This window comes from Phalacrocorax carbo, chromosome 7 (assembly GCF_963921805.1).
Source record: "Phalacrocorax carbo chromosome 7, bPhaCar2.1, whole genome shotgun sequence".
Lineage (NCBI taxonomy): Eukaryota > Metazoa > Chordata > Aves > Suliformes > Phalacrocoracidae > Phalacrocorax > Phalacrocorax carbo.
The window spans coordinates 8061371-8075740 of record NC_087519.1 but is presented as its reverse complement, the minus strand read 5'-3'; the positions used below and the strand labels follow the sequence as shown (position 1 = coordinate 8075740).

The window sequence follows — 14370 nt, the reverse complement described above, 5'->3', positions numbered from 1 at the left end:
AGTTCACCTAACCAAATGGTTGAGTGTCTTCTGCCTGCCTCAGCAGGAGAGGATGGAGCCCAAGGACCTCCGGAGTCAGGAATCCTATGTGCTCCCATCCCCAGTTCTGCTTGCATGGCACCAAGCGGCATCTGGAAGATATTTTACTCTCCCAAAGTCCCATTATATGCAACTTCTGTAAAGTATTTTATATCTGTGGGTAAATAGATAGTTAATACAAGTCTTTCTGGGGTTGTTTTGCTAAGCTAAGGATTAAGAACTAAGAGTTGTTCTCTGAGGTCTTTTACAAATATCAGGTAGGAGGCTGCACCTCAAGGGTCCTACACAGCGATGGGTTCAGGGAGAATGAGATAAATAAAAGCCACAGAGAGAGGGAAGGCAACTTTGCAGTCAGATGTACAACATCCTAAGGACAAACCAGACACCAAAAACCATGGCCACCATAACTGGAAAAAGGACCAAAACACCAGAGGTCCCTTCTCTGCTTTCCAGTCAGCTCCACGGGTCTTGGTCGACTGTGCTACTTCTCCACAGGAATATTATGTTGATCAAAACACCCTGAAACCTAAGTACACCTTTTGAGAGTAGCTGTCATGAGGAAAAGCTTGAGAGAACAGCTTTTATGGACCAGGCCGGGTACGATGCCCCACACTGTTGGCTGCTGAACAAAAAGCTTGCAATCAAAGCCCCAGCAAAAACATAGTCTGGTGTTAAATTTGGCACAAAACGTTCATTCAAAGCTTCCTCAGGTCCAAACAAATCCTTTTTTTTAATGGATTTTGGGTGAAGAACTAAGGACTTGTGATCACAAACATATTTAGTCTTTTATGCTGTACCAGAGTAACATAAATCAGTAAGTATTTGGTTTTGAGCAATGTTAACCAAATACCTACAGGAATATTACTGTAAGGATTAGATTAACCAATGCTGCTCAGTGCATTTAATTTTGGGACAGTTTCTTTTTAAGCAACGAAACCTTTTGCTGTTCCAGAACAGCAAAGGAAAAAAAGGTAAATGAGAATACTGCAATGAACATAGTGGGGTTTTGAAAATGCCCTGATGAATACAGAAGGAAATGTTTGTTTTATTTTCAATGCATTTTAATGAAAGTTACGTCTAAAGAGATAACAGAGGAATAAATGTAAAGACAGCCTAGCGTGTAAGAGATTAAGATTACCAGGATTACTGAAACTGAACAAAATTTGTTGAACAGCAACAGCTAGCTTAAGTAGGTTACACGCAAATAAACAGAACGAGGGCACTGGAATGTTTGCAAATGTCCTCCAGCAGTTCTAAGTCATTTTGGAAGTATTTCTAACCTGCAGCTGAACGGATGTGCTCTTAATAATTTGGCTATGTGACCGTACCATACCTTTAATTTTGAGCAATGGCAAACTCTTTGAAGATCGAAGACCTTGGCTTGGTAACCAACACATAAGCAAGCAGACGATTCTCACATAGCTTCGTCCACAGTAATCCTGCACTTTTCCGTATCGAAGTCAAACCCACTAACGTGTTAGAAAAGGGAGAGAAAGAGGTGGGGGGAATGCTGCAATAACATAACGAGTAATAATGGATGAATGCAAACCACTGACGATCGTTTTAATGACGCAACCACCAGTGGGCTAGCACCCAGGAGCACATGGGGTGTTACGTGCCCCCTCTTCCTCGGCGGGATGGACCTTAACCACGCACTTTGCACTGCACAAACCTACTGACACAGAAGATTAAACAGCCTCAGCAGACGGAGCTGGGTGTTAACTTCTAACCACTTCTCTGCCCTCTGGGGTGTGCGATGGCAGTGAACTCCCTGCCCTCTGCTCAAAGACTGCTCAGGGCTGGGTGCAGGTGAAAGCAAGGAGAAGCCTCCACACAGAGCCATCCCCTCCTCAAAATTCAGCACAGACTTGTGCTTGATGGTGGATCTTCCACCCAGCTTCTGCCTGCAGAAAGGCCATTACTTCCTAACTGTTTTTGTAAAAGCTAGACTCCTACTCAGTCCTTACAAAAATCAACTTTTAAACGCGCTTGACAGCAACAGCCATCTGTGAACAGCAGTTCCCCATCAAGCTGCTGCACTCGGGGAGGTGGCTGACGCTCCCAGCTCGCTCCTGCATTCAGAGGTTTTGCTAAACAGCAGCGTTTTGTTTCCAACCCACAAGAGCCCATAGAGACGTGCCAGCTTAGAGGCAGCGCTAAAAATCTTTCGAGAAAGGATCTGACATTTACTTTTGTTCTCATTTCTATAGTATTTTCTCCTTTGAGAAGGTTATTTGAAGTATCTGGTGCTGACATTTAGCAAAATGTGAAATATGAATTGGAATAGCTGTTCATAGGTAGTGACGCAGCGTGGGATGGGGTGTCCCCTGGAGGGGCACTGGCCAGAACACACGTAACTGTTCTAACGCTCCCACAGCTTCAATCTTTGCTGTCCTTTTCTCTCTCCCCACAGAAATTAACCCACAAGCACCAGTATAGGGGTGCTACATTTTACCACAGAGGTGTTTCTAATCTAGTGCTCCATCATAAATCAGAGACATCTCTCCCATCTCGCTCTAGCAAAACAGAGTTTCATGGCCAAAAGGATGCTTACATGTGCAAGTCCTTCCTGTCACAATCACAAAAATTCCCCCAAATTTCCTATGTATAATTAGCTCACTGCAACAAAATTACCAGATGAATCTGCCTCTAGCAAAAAATCTGATCAGAAGATGAAAGACAGACCAAGACATCAGTAAACTGCCCTTTTCCAGTTATTTATGAAAGGACTCGCTGCAAGGGAACATATTTCATAGTACCAATATTCTTAGATGAAAGTTGCATTTAGCGCCATTATATTTATTCACTCACACCTTTGTCTACAAAATCCTCACCACAAGATGCCAAAACGCTCAGCACTACAGAGCTCCCCCTTCTCACTGTAGATGCAATGGATGCTCTACAGGTCCATTAGCATTCAGAGCCCCACATGATCAAGACTTCCAGCACACAAGCACATGCTGAGCAAATCAATGTAAATCCTATGGCCTGATTTCCCTAAGTGCTGATTTTCCAAAGGATAACCAAAGTCAGAAAGAGAAACCGGATCTCAGCCTTCCTGCAAAACCAGCAACAATTCAGAGCTTCAGTCAAAGTTTTCATTAACTTAAGACTTTGACTGTATTTTTATCAGTTAAAACAGAATTGTCTCTGTTATCACAACTTTTTAAATGCAGAAAGAAACATCAATGTCTTCCAAAAAGAGGAAAAAAACCCAAGTGTTAATCTCCTTGTAAACATGACAGCATCTGAATTTAGATCTAGAAACCATTAAATATCATCACATCTTTTAACATATGCTAACACTGCTTCAATTGCCTGCCTGTGTATTCACATTTACAAGAGCAGTCAGCAAGTCAGTGAAAAATAAAGCAAGAAAAACTCTTGCAGAACCCTGTCGTGGTGAACAGAACTGAGCCTGCTGCAGCAAGGAAGCCACGTCCCATTCCTCTTCAAGTGCTTACGCCATTGCATCCTATAAAAGATAACAGATGCCTCACAGCACATTCCTTAAGGGAAACTATTTGCCAGAAGACCCTGAAAATTTACGGCAAGGATTTGTACACACTGGAACTAGCTCCCCAGCCCCTCAGTGCACTTCCTTAAGCTCCCCTGTGGAAAAAAAAAAGGCAGAACTCCAAGGACACGGGCATGCCACAGCATCCCGAACACCTTAACACTTCTGCTTCAACAGCCACCAGAGACTTCAGGCCAGCCTCAGGGTTTATTTATAAGCTCTCAGTAGCCCTCGCTGCTGTGGTTAAGGGTCAGGCTTTCCCACCTTCACCATCTTTTATTTGCAAAACTGTCCAGGCTTATTTTGGGGAATGCCTGTGTTTGCCCAGCCAGTGTACAACCAGGGACACGAATCTTCAGGGACAGACCTCCAGCTTCTCCAAGAAAAATCAGATGTATTTTACGTGTTCCAGACACTTTTCACATGTTTGGTAAAACCGACATTTACCAAAAGTGCCAATTTTGTGGCACAAATGTAATATTCCCAGGAGCATCAGACTTTCTACACACAGACAGGCTTCCTTCAAGAAACCTCAGAAACCCTTCTGGGTGTGTTTTAAAACAACACTGACCATTTACAACAGCTTGTGCTATTTCATAAGAGAAGAAATAGTGAAAACATCAGTGCTTTATATATTTTAAGGCAGCTGAAGTGCAAAGCATAGGTTGGAGATGTAGTAGAGGCACGCTGGTGGGTACCATGTCCCATCTCCGAGCACAGAGGCCAACACACCTTTTGAAAGTTGCGTGGAGGGTTCCCAAAGCAGGGAACCCTTTCTCACAGGTTTTTTACCTCTCTCCCGACCTGTGAGTCTCACATGTGCCCTAGAGGTCCTCACCGCTCAGGGACTGGTCCGCTCCCAGCACGTTCCATTCTGCCGGCAGTTTCAGGTGTCGAAACGCCAAAGCCACTTTCTCGTCCAAAAAGTCCACGTCGGCAGCAGGTGGTCTCGACCGGTCCAAGAATCGAGTGAAATTTAATGCCTGCTGGTTGCCAGCACAGGTGGCCAGAAACTGGGCGGCATCATAGGCTTCATCCTGGACAAACTGGAAACTCTCTTCTGCCACAACCAGAACAGGATGACCTTCTCTAGAGGCACAAAGTACCACCTTCACCGTCTCACAGCAGTCATGGCCTGCAAAACAAAACCAAGGGAAACGGTTAAAAAAAGAACAATTGCATGCGCTAAAGAAACACAACTGAGCAACTCCTTTGACACACATCGTCTTTACATTAAATCAGGGAAGAGCAAGTTATCAAAGGTCACAACTCTAAATTAAACACTACTTTGGGAATCTATATGTATCATCACAGATAAGTATTTCTGATACACTTTAAAAGTCAGAGATGTGTAACTCTTCTGTCACAATATAAACCAAGAAATACAAGCCACACTTATCTGACCTGGCTATTTCTGATCAGCAACAAGTAAATTCAAAAGCATTAAGTAATTCAAGTGAAGATTTTGCTAACGTACCAAAAGCCAGATTATACGGTCAAACTTTTCTTTTCCAGCTCCACAGGACTCCAGTAACTCACTAGAAACTAGAATCAGAGTGCTGCAAAACCACAAACTCCAGATGCTGTCACAACACTTGGCTTGTACTGAAAGCTCCGCAATTTCACCTAAAACAAAGGCGTAAATGGCTACAAGAGCACGACGTGCCCGGGCATGCCCCGTGCATGCCCTCAGATCCCACACTCACCACCACACCTACCCTTTGCATTCGGGTTCACGTGCCAAAACTAAAACCAAGCTGCTTCTGCTAAATAAAAACATGGAAATGGCCACTTTCCATATTTACAAAACAAGAAGGTTGGAAGTTTGATAACTTTATTTAGGGCAGGGGAAACAGGAGAAAGGATGCCCTGGCATGGCAGCAATTCCATTGTCTCAGAAACTAAAAGAAAAAAATAAACAAACCCCAAAACACCTCTTTGTAATTTTAAAAGGAAAAATATACTATGCATCCAACACACCCAGCACTTGTAATTGTCAGACATGCCCCTTCAATAATAAGGATTGTGTTTCAAGTTCACCGTGCGGCACAGTTTCTTGTTCCAGTCTCGGACTGACGTCATGGCTGTTTTTGCCAGAACAGCATGGACCCTGCACTAATTACTGGAAAAGCTTCTTTTTGCCCATGACCTCAGCACACTACTACATTCATGAAACCCTGCTTCATTAAATACAAAATGACGATTTATTTTTAAAGGCTTGAAAATTCAATTTAAGCCCCTATTTGTGGTCAGTGGGAAAGTTTCCTTCGTCTCGGGGCTCTTTGCTGTTGATTTCCCTGACAAAAGGAAAAATATGTCCCTAATCTTCATGGTCTTTCAGCCAACCTTCCAAATCTGTTCTGAGGCTTTTGGCATCTTTACAGGTTTTGTCTGCTGAAAGAGGTCATCATGAAGTTAATTGAAAGGTCAAAACTGCTACTAGGACACTGCGGTAGCACCAACATCATCAGAGACAAGGCTGTGCAGCTTCCCAAGGAGAGCAAATAGAGCTGGAAAGGTACCAAAGACAAGCGTAGAAGGGGAGAAAAACACATGGACGTTGCTGCAACAGCTGAATACAACTGGGAGGCTCTGAAGCTGTAAGGTGAGAACACGTCTTTCCATCAGCACCAGACATCTATTAGCAAGAGGATTATGTAAAAGCTGAAGGAATAGATTAACTAGTATTGATGTTATAAAAAAAAAATAAGGGTAGGATGACCTAGTTCTACTGTTCTTGGAAATACCGCACGTGCGTTGTGATACATCACCAGTCAACGGGATGGGCAGTGGCAGGGATCTCAGCAGCCCGGATGAAACCCATTCACAGACTCCACTCACCCTCACAGTAGAAGCCTCAAATGTTCAAGGGAGAAGCAAAGAGACAGTACAACTTCAGGGGAACTTGCCTTTAATGCAGTTAAGAAGCATACACCCCTCCACCTTCTTGCTTTGCTCATCTTCTTCAGGACATCAGAATAAGGCACTGGTAAGACTTACTGATTTTGTTTAAAACCTCCACAAAAGCAGCGCGTTGCATGCAGCCTGCTGAGAACGCTGCACTACCCTACGGGAGCTGACTCAAGTGCTGTGAACTTGGCTCTCCCTCACGCGAAGCACTAGAAGTTCACTAGAATGCAGAGTTAAAAAAGTCATAATAAAAGACTCCTTAACAGCATGAGAAAAGGTAAACCTTCTTTTTTCCCCCCCGAACTATTTTCTGTCTATTCCCATAAGAATCCCATCTGCAAAATAACCTAGACTACGGCTACTCTGCCAGAAATGCAGTGGACTTTCAGGATTGAAGCAGAAGGCAAATGCAGCCTCTGAGCAGGTAGAAAGAAACACTTTGGGACAGTCATTTCCTTGTCATGAAGCCAAACAACTCTTCTGTGGGATAGCAAATGCTCCTCCATCATGACAATAACTAGAGGAACCTCAGTCAAGACACGTGGTCTCCTTAAACCGGTACTTCACGGATATATACAAAGTTCCATTGGATGAAGCATACGTGAAACACCAGCCCCTAAAGTAAGCAGAGCTACAGGATTGTTCAATGCAACTCAAGGGGAGGTGACAAACAGGCCACGTCCTGATCTGCAGCCAACAATGGTCCTCTTGAAACTCCCCCAGACATCTAACACAGCCTTGAAAAGGAGGTGACGGAGCTGACGATCCATTTTCATCTAACAGGATCAAACAAGCATCCTTCTAAACCCTGGGGAACATTCTTCGACAAGGCAACCGCTCGCAGCGCTTTGATGTTCTCCTTCCCTACACCTGAGAAGATGTCAGATTCGGGGGGTAAGAGTCTGGGACAGGTTCTGACTTTTGGCAAACAGTTCAAACGAAAGAGGAGCCAGTAAGTAACATGCGTGGCCAATACTGAAAATATTGCTCAAGAGGTCTCTGCCCCTACTTTGAAACCACTACAGGAATGATGTAAGCAAACAAGTCCCCAACACATGAACCTTCTGAAGGAACCATTGGTGGGGCAGTGCTTCTCTCCATATCAAAGACTGTTGCTTCCTTCGCCTAGACTAATACCTAAACTTCAATAGCCCTTTTTCCCAGGGCATTAGCAAAAGTGAGCTAAGCTTTCTGGCACTCTCAGGAGATAAGCGGTTATCATCTGTAAAACAAGCCCAAATCTGTTTTTATGAGGTTAAGTAACTTGCCCAAGATCACAAAGAGCTCTGGGCAGTGCCAAAACAGACACCATTTCTCCTGATCATCTCTTTTCTGCTCCAGCTGGTAGGCAGTGGGGCCTTCTCCTAGCACGGGTTAAGCACCAAGTCGTGCACTTTGCAAGCATCGGGGCATTCGACTATCTGCTGCTGTAGCTGTCAGACACCTTCCCCAGAAGTAGAAGAGAAAATTGTCTGACTCATTAAAAAGGCAATAAAATGCCTGGGTGTGTCAGGAAGAGCGATAAGCCTATTTATAAAGGTTTGCAATTTGGTAGGCTGAAAACACATGCAACTGAATAAATCACACAGATGAGCACACCCACAGAAAGGAAATCTCCGTGCTTTGCAATGCGATCAGATCCGCGATGCCACAGAACAGCCCCGATTGCCTTCAGCCTTCACCAGAGATCAGGCCCTTTGCCCAAAATAGCAACCCAAAGCAAGTGACGAAACAGTGAACACCGCCACACTGTTACCATCCAGCAGTCTCCCAGTTCAAATTTTAACTCCTCTGACAAATACAACAGTGCGTTTCTAGCTTGTTGACATCCCACACTGCAGAGAATAACTTTTTCATGTGTGCAGCTAGACTTCTCTTCTTTACATGTTTTGGATTTCTTTTTTTTTTTGCCACAGTATGAAATTAGGTCATTCATATGCTAGCCTAACCGTGATAAAAGTCAAATAACCCATCCCTTAATTCCTCCTGCATTGCATTTTACCCCATTTCTCCTCCTGCTCCTCAGTTACTTTGGAAACAATGCGCTACTTGGAGCTGTTTTGAGAAGTGCCAGTGTACTGCAGGAAAACCACAGAAATTAAAAAACTATTTCAGTCTTTGCAGAGATGGGCACAGTGGCTGCTGCTGGCATGATAAAGTGAATCTTCACATAAAACCACGCTTTCAAGATTATTTCAAATGAGACAACAACTCTTCAACGAACAAATTCCTTACTGGGTCACTTACTGAAACTTGCTTTGGGCAATGCATAAGAACAAAAAATGAAGAACTCGGGGTTCTGGTCTGCACTTATCCCCGAAAAGATGAGATGCATCAGTACGATAGCTCTGCCTCCTCTACATGTTAATGATGCCAAACAATGAGCAGAAGAAAAGGTAGAGATCTGCACTGTAAGCAATTAACAGACAAGTTAATGTGTACCCTGAGACCTGGCCATCCAAACTAGTACCTGCGTCTGTGATCTGGGGTGGGGTTAAAAGGGCAGCAGCAAAACTCTTTGGACTTTTTCTCATTAAACAAGTCGCACATGGAGACAAAACACCCCTAAACAGAGCTTTACTAAAACATGATTTCATTTCCTACTCCTCTAAAAGTGGAAATCCTGTCCAAACCTCCTATTTTCAGAATTCACATTTGAGCTATCAAACAATAGGACCCCAGCCTGTGCGGCTATTTAAAGCCCTGCTGGAAGCACATGTTTGGGTTTGCCTGGTAGGTGACTAAGGACTCTGGTGCTAATTGCATCCTCTGAGTTACCATGGTGGAGCTGGGTTGAAAGAGTTCTTACAAAAAGATTTAAGCAGGACAGGAAAGCCAGACAACAAATGTGGTGAATCTCATCGAGTATCTTGGATTTGCATCCAAGAGATGTTGCCATCTGGTGGCTCGTGGACAGGGAAATTGAAGGATCTCCTGTGGACATCTGAGAAGTGCTTCTTTTCCGCTTCAGAAACCCCAAATTCTGGCTCTGAAAATCAGAGCCTATATTTGAAGTGCATTTGTGTGATTTACACAGTTATTGTATTCACACTTGCAACACAGGAAACCTTATGAAATACATAGGCACAGTACCAGCACAGACAGGAGCCTTTGTTTTTCATTTTAAACCCTCCACTATCAATATAGAGAGCGTAGAAAGGTTTTTTTAAGGTCCTTTATACTGCAGATGTCCTAAAAATCTATAGAAGTGTAAGACCCCACACATTACATCATAAATAATTTCAATACAGATTCAATCACTTTTTCCTGTGACTGATGTCATTTAGAACTGGCATCATTTCCTTTTAATTAAACTGCCTAGAGCAATTAAGTACACCAAAGAGGATGGACTGCAAAAAGTCTTCTTGGCTATGCTATTTTATTCTATTTTAGGGCTTTTTTTTGTTTCATAATTAAGAGTATTTTCAAATCCACAACTGGTATTGCCAAGTGGTCATTTGTTATGCAACTTGTTTACCCTTTTGGTCTACCAGTACAAAGATTGTAATTCATGAAATACAGCTTTTTCTATGAAAAGTTGTTTCCTAGGGGAAAACACAGTCTGTGGTAGAAAAGAATAAAACATGAACATATGTAAAGGATTTCACAGTAAAATAAGTTTGAAATGAAGATATTTCCAAGCTAATTGAAATTAATTTTAGTCTATCCTTTTAAATAGCAGGCGGAAAGTAGAGGGGGAAAAAAATGTGAGAACTGCAGGAATTAAGAACAAGTAAAAGACACAACTTGCCTCTCCACCTTAGCTCAAGCACGGAGAAAAACCTCCCTGAGAGTCAAGGCATTTGCAGTAAAATGGAGTGTTTCAGCCCTGGGGAAACTGCTGGCAACCAGCTACCAGCAGACAGACAGTCTCTGAGGCCCTTTTCCCGCCTCTAAATTTTTCCCCTCCTCCCCTTTGAAACCCATACAAGAATCCTGCACCTTCTGAGATGAACAAGAAAAAGTGATTTAGGTGTTACAGAGCAAAGGCTGAGAGTGCTGTAACACATTGCAACAGTGCACACGAAGGCAATTATATCTCACAAAATTACCTTACTTATTGTTTCAGTGACTCAGCTTATAGACAGGGTATTTATTACCCTTCACTTGCTTGGTTAGGACCTGCTGCAGCTCTGGACTTAAGAGTACTGCACTGACTCTCCCCATTTTCCTCCACTGAGCTTCCGTTTCCCAGATACTACGCTCCGGTCTCCAAATGCAAAGCAAAGTTAGCGCCCAGTAATGCAGCCGTTACCGCGACGGCACACAACTTGCACTAGATGCACTGCACAAATACGCGAGCTCCCCACACACCAGCTCGCTCTGAGCTCTCTCCTGCAAGAAAGTTGTCCCCAAATCCGCCTCAGAGCTCCTGATGCCAAGACGCCTCCGCTGCCCACGGCAGGCTGTGGTCAGGGCTCTAGACTCATGTGGACAGGGATGAGGTTCCTCCTTCTGTTGGTTTGTTTGCTGGATCATCATTTGAGGCTTTTTATTATAAGGGAATCTTTTTTCCAGCGGGGGAAGAAGCTGCTCTAGCAGCAGAGGCAGGCAATGAGGCTGCTGTCTTGCAATGAAGTTTCACTTCCCTCCTTTCTACACTCCACGCGCAATCTGCCTGGCCGTTCAGTGTGTCAGTAACCTTCCCTACTCTGCAGAGATGCCGGGAAGAAAAGAGATATTAAAGATTATGACACACCCAGTTTCTACAGTAATAAACTGAGCTTTTCAGCCAGCCCTTATGACCAACACTAAGTAGGATGTGCATCTGTGGCATAAGTGGACACATCCATCCCCAGCTATAAAATTTCAGCAGCAACAACAGTTTAGCCACAGCAGCAGGGCTGGTACCACCTCTCTGCGTCCTTCCCTGCTTGGACCTTTGGTATTTTAAGACCGAAACTCCAGCGACCAGGCTTTTTCAGCTAATGATATCCAAACCAGAGCAACATCAAGCACCACAGCATCTCTGCCTGCCACACAGACAGACCTTAGCATGGGAAGTGTCTGATGAGACAGTGTTTGAAATTGTCCTGCAGAACTACACAGTGCCTCTGGTTCTGAGGAAAACTTCTTCAGTTATGGAGAATTTGAACCAGACCATTTAGAAATAGAAGCATCTTAACAGCAACAGTAAAGCAACAGTTAAATAAGGTTTTGGTACCTTTTCACCAAGGCAAACAAACATAGTTGGATGATGTAATGTGGTTTGACCTTAGGCTGGCAAAAGAGCTACTGGAAGCACAAAAAGCATCATCTGCTGCCTAATTCTTGTAACTCAGTACCTTATTTTGATACTTCAAGTTATGACAGATCAGCTTAGGTGAGAATCTGTTCCTTACAAGGGAAAATTATTTCCCTTAAATTTCTAACACAGTCAGTAGAGGGGCAGGATAACCACCCCACCTCATCCTTCGGAAAAAGTGCAAAAACACAGGCAGTATTTAATCCTTTGAGTTCGAATCTACATTTAGCCACATCTTCAGTTAAAAAAAGCTGCTCCCATAAATTTAGTCAGAAGACTTTTATTATGCACAGAAATAAAAGCTTATGTTTGAGTAGTACTGTTAACTATATATTCAAAGTTTAAGGCTGATGATAAAGACATCATATGAAAGAGGCAGATTTCTCTAGTAATTATATAAAATGCAGCAGTCGTTTCACTCTGCTGTTGTAGGCTTTTATTTAGGTAAAGTCTTTCAGGATATAGAGTATTTTCACACACAATGAGAATTCAGGAGGTATTCTGACAGTTTATATTTCCATTCAATTTTCTTTAATTTCTCATCTAAAACCACATTATACTGCTGAGATTTTTTTTTAATGTGATTTCCTTTGAAAGCTTTCCTAAAACATTCTACTTAATTTTGGCAGCAAATGTAATAATTTCTCTTTTTACGCCTCCATACATCACCAAAACTACTGACAAAGTCAAGAAAAAAAAATAAAATCGGTGTTGTTTTTACATTAGCTTTAACAGAATTATGGTTACCCCTTTCACCCCAGCCCCTGACAGACTTAATCTGAAATCTCATGGGGACCATATGAAACTGAGGCCTTGGGACGAGGATGAGGAAGGAGCCTCCAAGCCCAGAAAGGAAGCAGAGGAGGTCCAAGGCAGGCAAGCAGAGAGGCTCGGTATGCTCTTGAGTGAATAAGCCCTTCCTGCATCCACCTGAGCTGTCCGCAAGGAGCAGCTCTGCTCCCGGGATGTGCAACACATCTGGAGTCGCACAGACAAAGGAAAGATGCTCAAAGCTGGAAGCAAAGGACGAGATTTTGGGTAAAAGCTGTTTGCAAGAGTTCCCTTGCAGAGCATTTACTAAGTGCCCAGGCCTGGATGTTCAAACAAGGGCTGGTCTCCCACACACTGCCTCTTGTTCATGGCTAATCCTGCAGCGAGGTCAAACAACGCCAGCTCTGAGTCACCACAAGCATCTCCAAGGCAACTGGCCAAATATACAGGGTAAACACATGATTACAAATTCACTGTCGAGCTCAGGAAGGAGGAGGAGTAGGAAGAGCTGAGTTGAAATAAGTCACGCTCTTATTGAAATCAGAGTAGTCAGTGCTAAAGCAACACTGGACAAACACATCGGTGTCAGCACAAGGTGTGAGAAAACTGGCTTCTCCCCAGCACCCCCTTTACCACTAGCCTTTTTTTCTCAGGTAGCTTCTCCAAAATGAGGTACAAAGAAGATGGTGTTATCCGAATCGTTGCTTTACATCTGAGATGTCACCTCTTCCCTCGCACCACCGCCCCGGACAGTGCCGTCTGGCAGGAATGGGACTACCTTTCCAAATGGTCCATTAAATCTTTGATACAAGCTGTATTTTGGGAAAGTGCCCATCCCTATCAAGCATCCCACGCCACAAGATCATGACTCTTGGGTCAAAAAAAAGACCATTATAACTAAAGGAACAATTGAGAGCAATTTCCGCCTTTCCCTTTGTATCATGAACAGAGCCAGATTTCCCACAAAATGAGTCCCAGGGAGCCCTCCCCAGTGATTCAGTTGCATCTGGGGCCAGCAGGACAGGCAGAGCCCAGAGCATCGCCCTGGGTACCGCCTGGCAGCCACCGCCCCGGCACATCCACTGCTGCTCCGAGGACATCAGGGCCAGCAGTGATAGGAAAGCATCGCTCCCTCCCGGAAATCCCATCAAGTACGCGGTTCCCGCACGGGCTGAAGGGGAACACTGAAGCTTTTCAGTTCCTTTCTCAGCGACGCAGCCGCGGTCCCAAGGGAGGGGTGAGGTCATCGCAAACGGGGCTGGCAGAGCCCCGCGCCCGCCACACAAAAGCAGGGAAGGAGCCACCCCTTCTCCCTCCTCTGGGAGAAAATAAGCGCTAATCTAATTGATTGCATGAGACTCCAGCCATCAGCAACCGTAAAAAGACTTCTCTTCCCAAGCCAATTGAAGAACCTGAACAGCACAAAGAGGAGGAAATGAAAAAGTACAGTGGGCAACTTTTAGCCACTCATTCCCAGGAGAAAAAAAACACACTCTTTAGCCCAAATTTTACTTCACGTGCATCTCTCATAAAACAATGCTTATGAGATAGTTAAAAAGGCAAACCCAAGAAATACACTTGACTGCTTCAGCTATACTGTGTATAGTGAAAATGTCAGGCGTTTTTCTCACACTAGTATCAATGTGCTGCATAGCAACAAGTCAGAATGAAAGGTTAATGGTAAGGACCGCAGCCTGGAACACGCTCATTCCCACGGTCCTGAAGTCACCGACGGAAAATGCTGCGCCGATTTGTTTTGTTTTGTTAATGGCACGAAGGCTTAAAAAGAACGGTGGGCTTTAATGTGAAAACCCACCCGATCTGAACCGGCTGTGCTGGAGGGACGGCACCAAGCACCGCACATTGCCTGCCACTGCAAGAGTTTCAG

General features: G+C 44.0%; 1 protein-coding gene across 7 annotated transcripts in view; it reads right to left on the bottom strand.

Annotated features, from left to right (window-relative positions):
- The window catches only part of AKAP13 (A-kinase anchoring protein 13), a 222893-nt gene that overhangs the window by 126180 nt on the left and 82343 nt on the right, over window positions 1-14370 (bottom strand). For all 7 annotated transcript variants that reach the window (XM_064456196.1, XM_064456197.1, XM_064456194.1 and 4 more), the window contains one exon: window positions 4395-4691. In XM_064456196.1, coding sequence (XP_064312266.1) covers window positions 4395-4691 — 297 coding nt within the window. The remainder of the gene's footprint in view (window positions 1-4394; window positions 4692-14370) is intronic.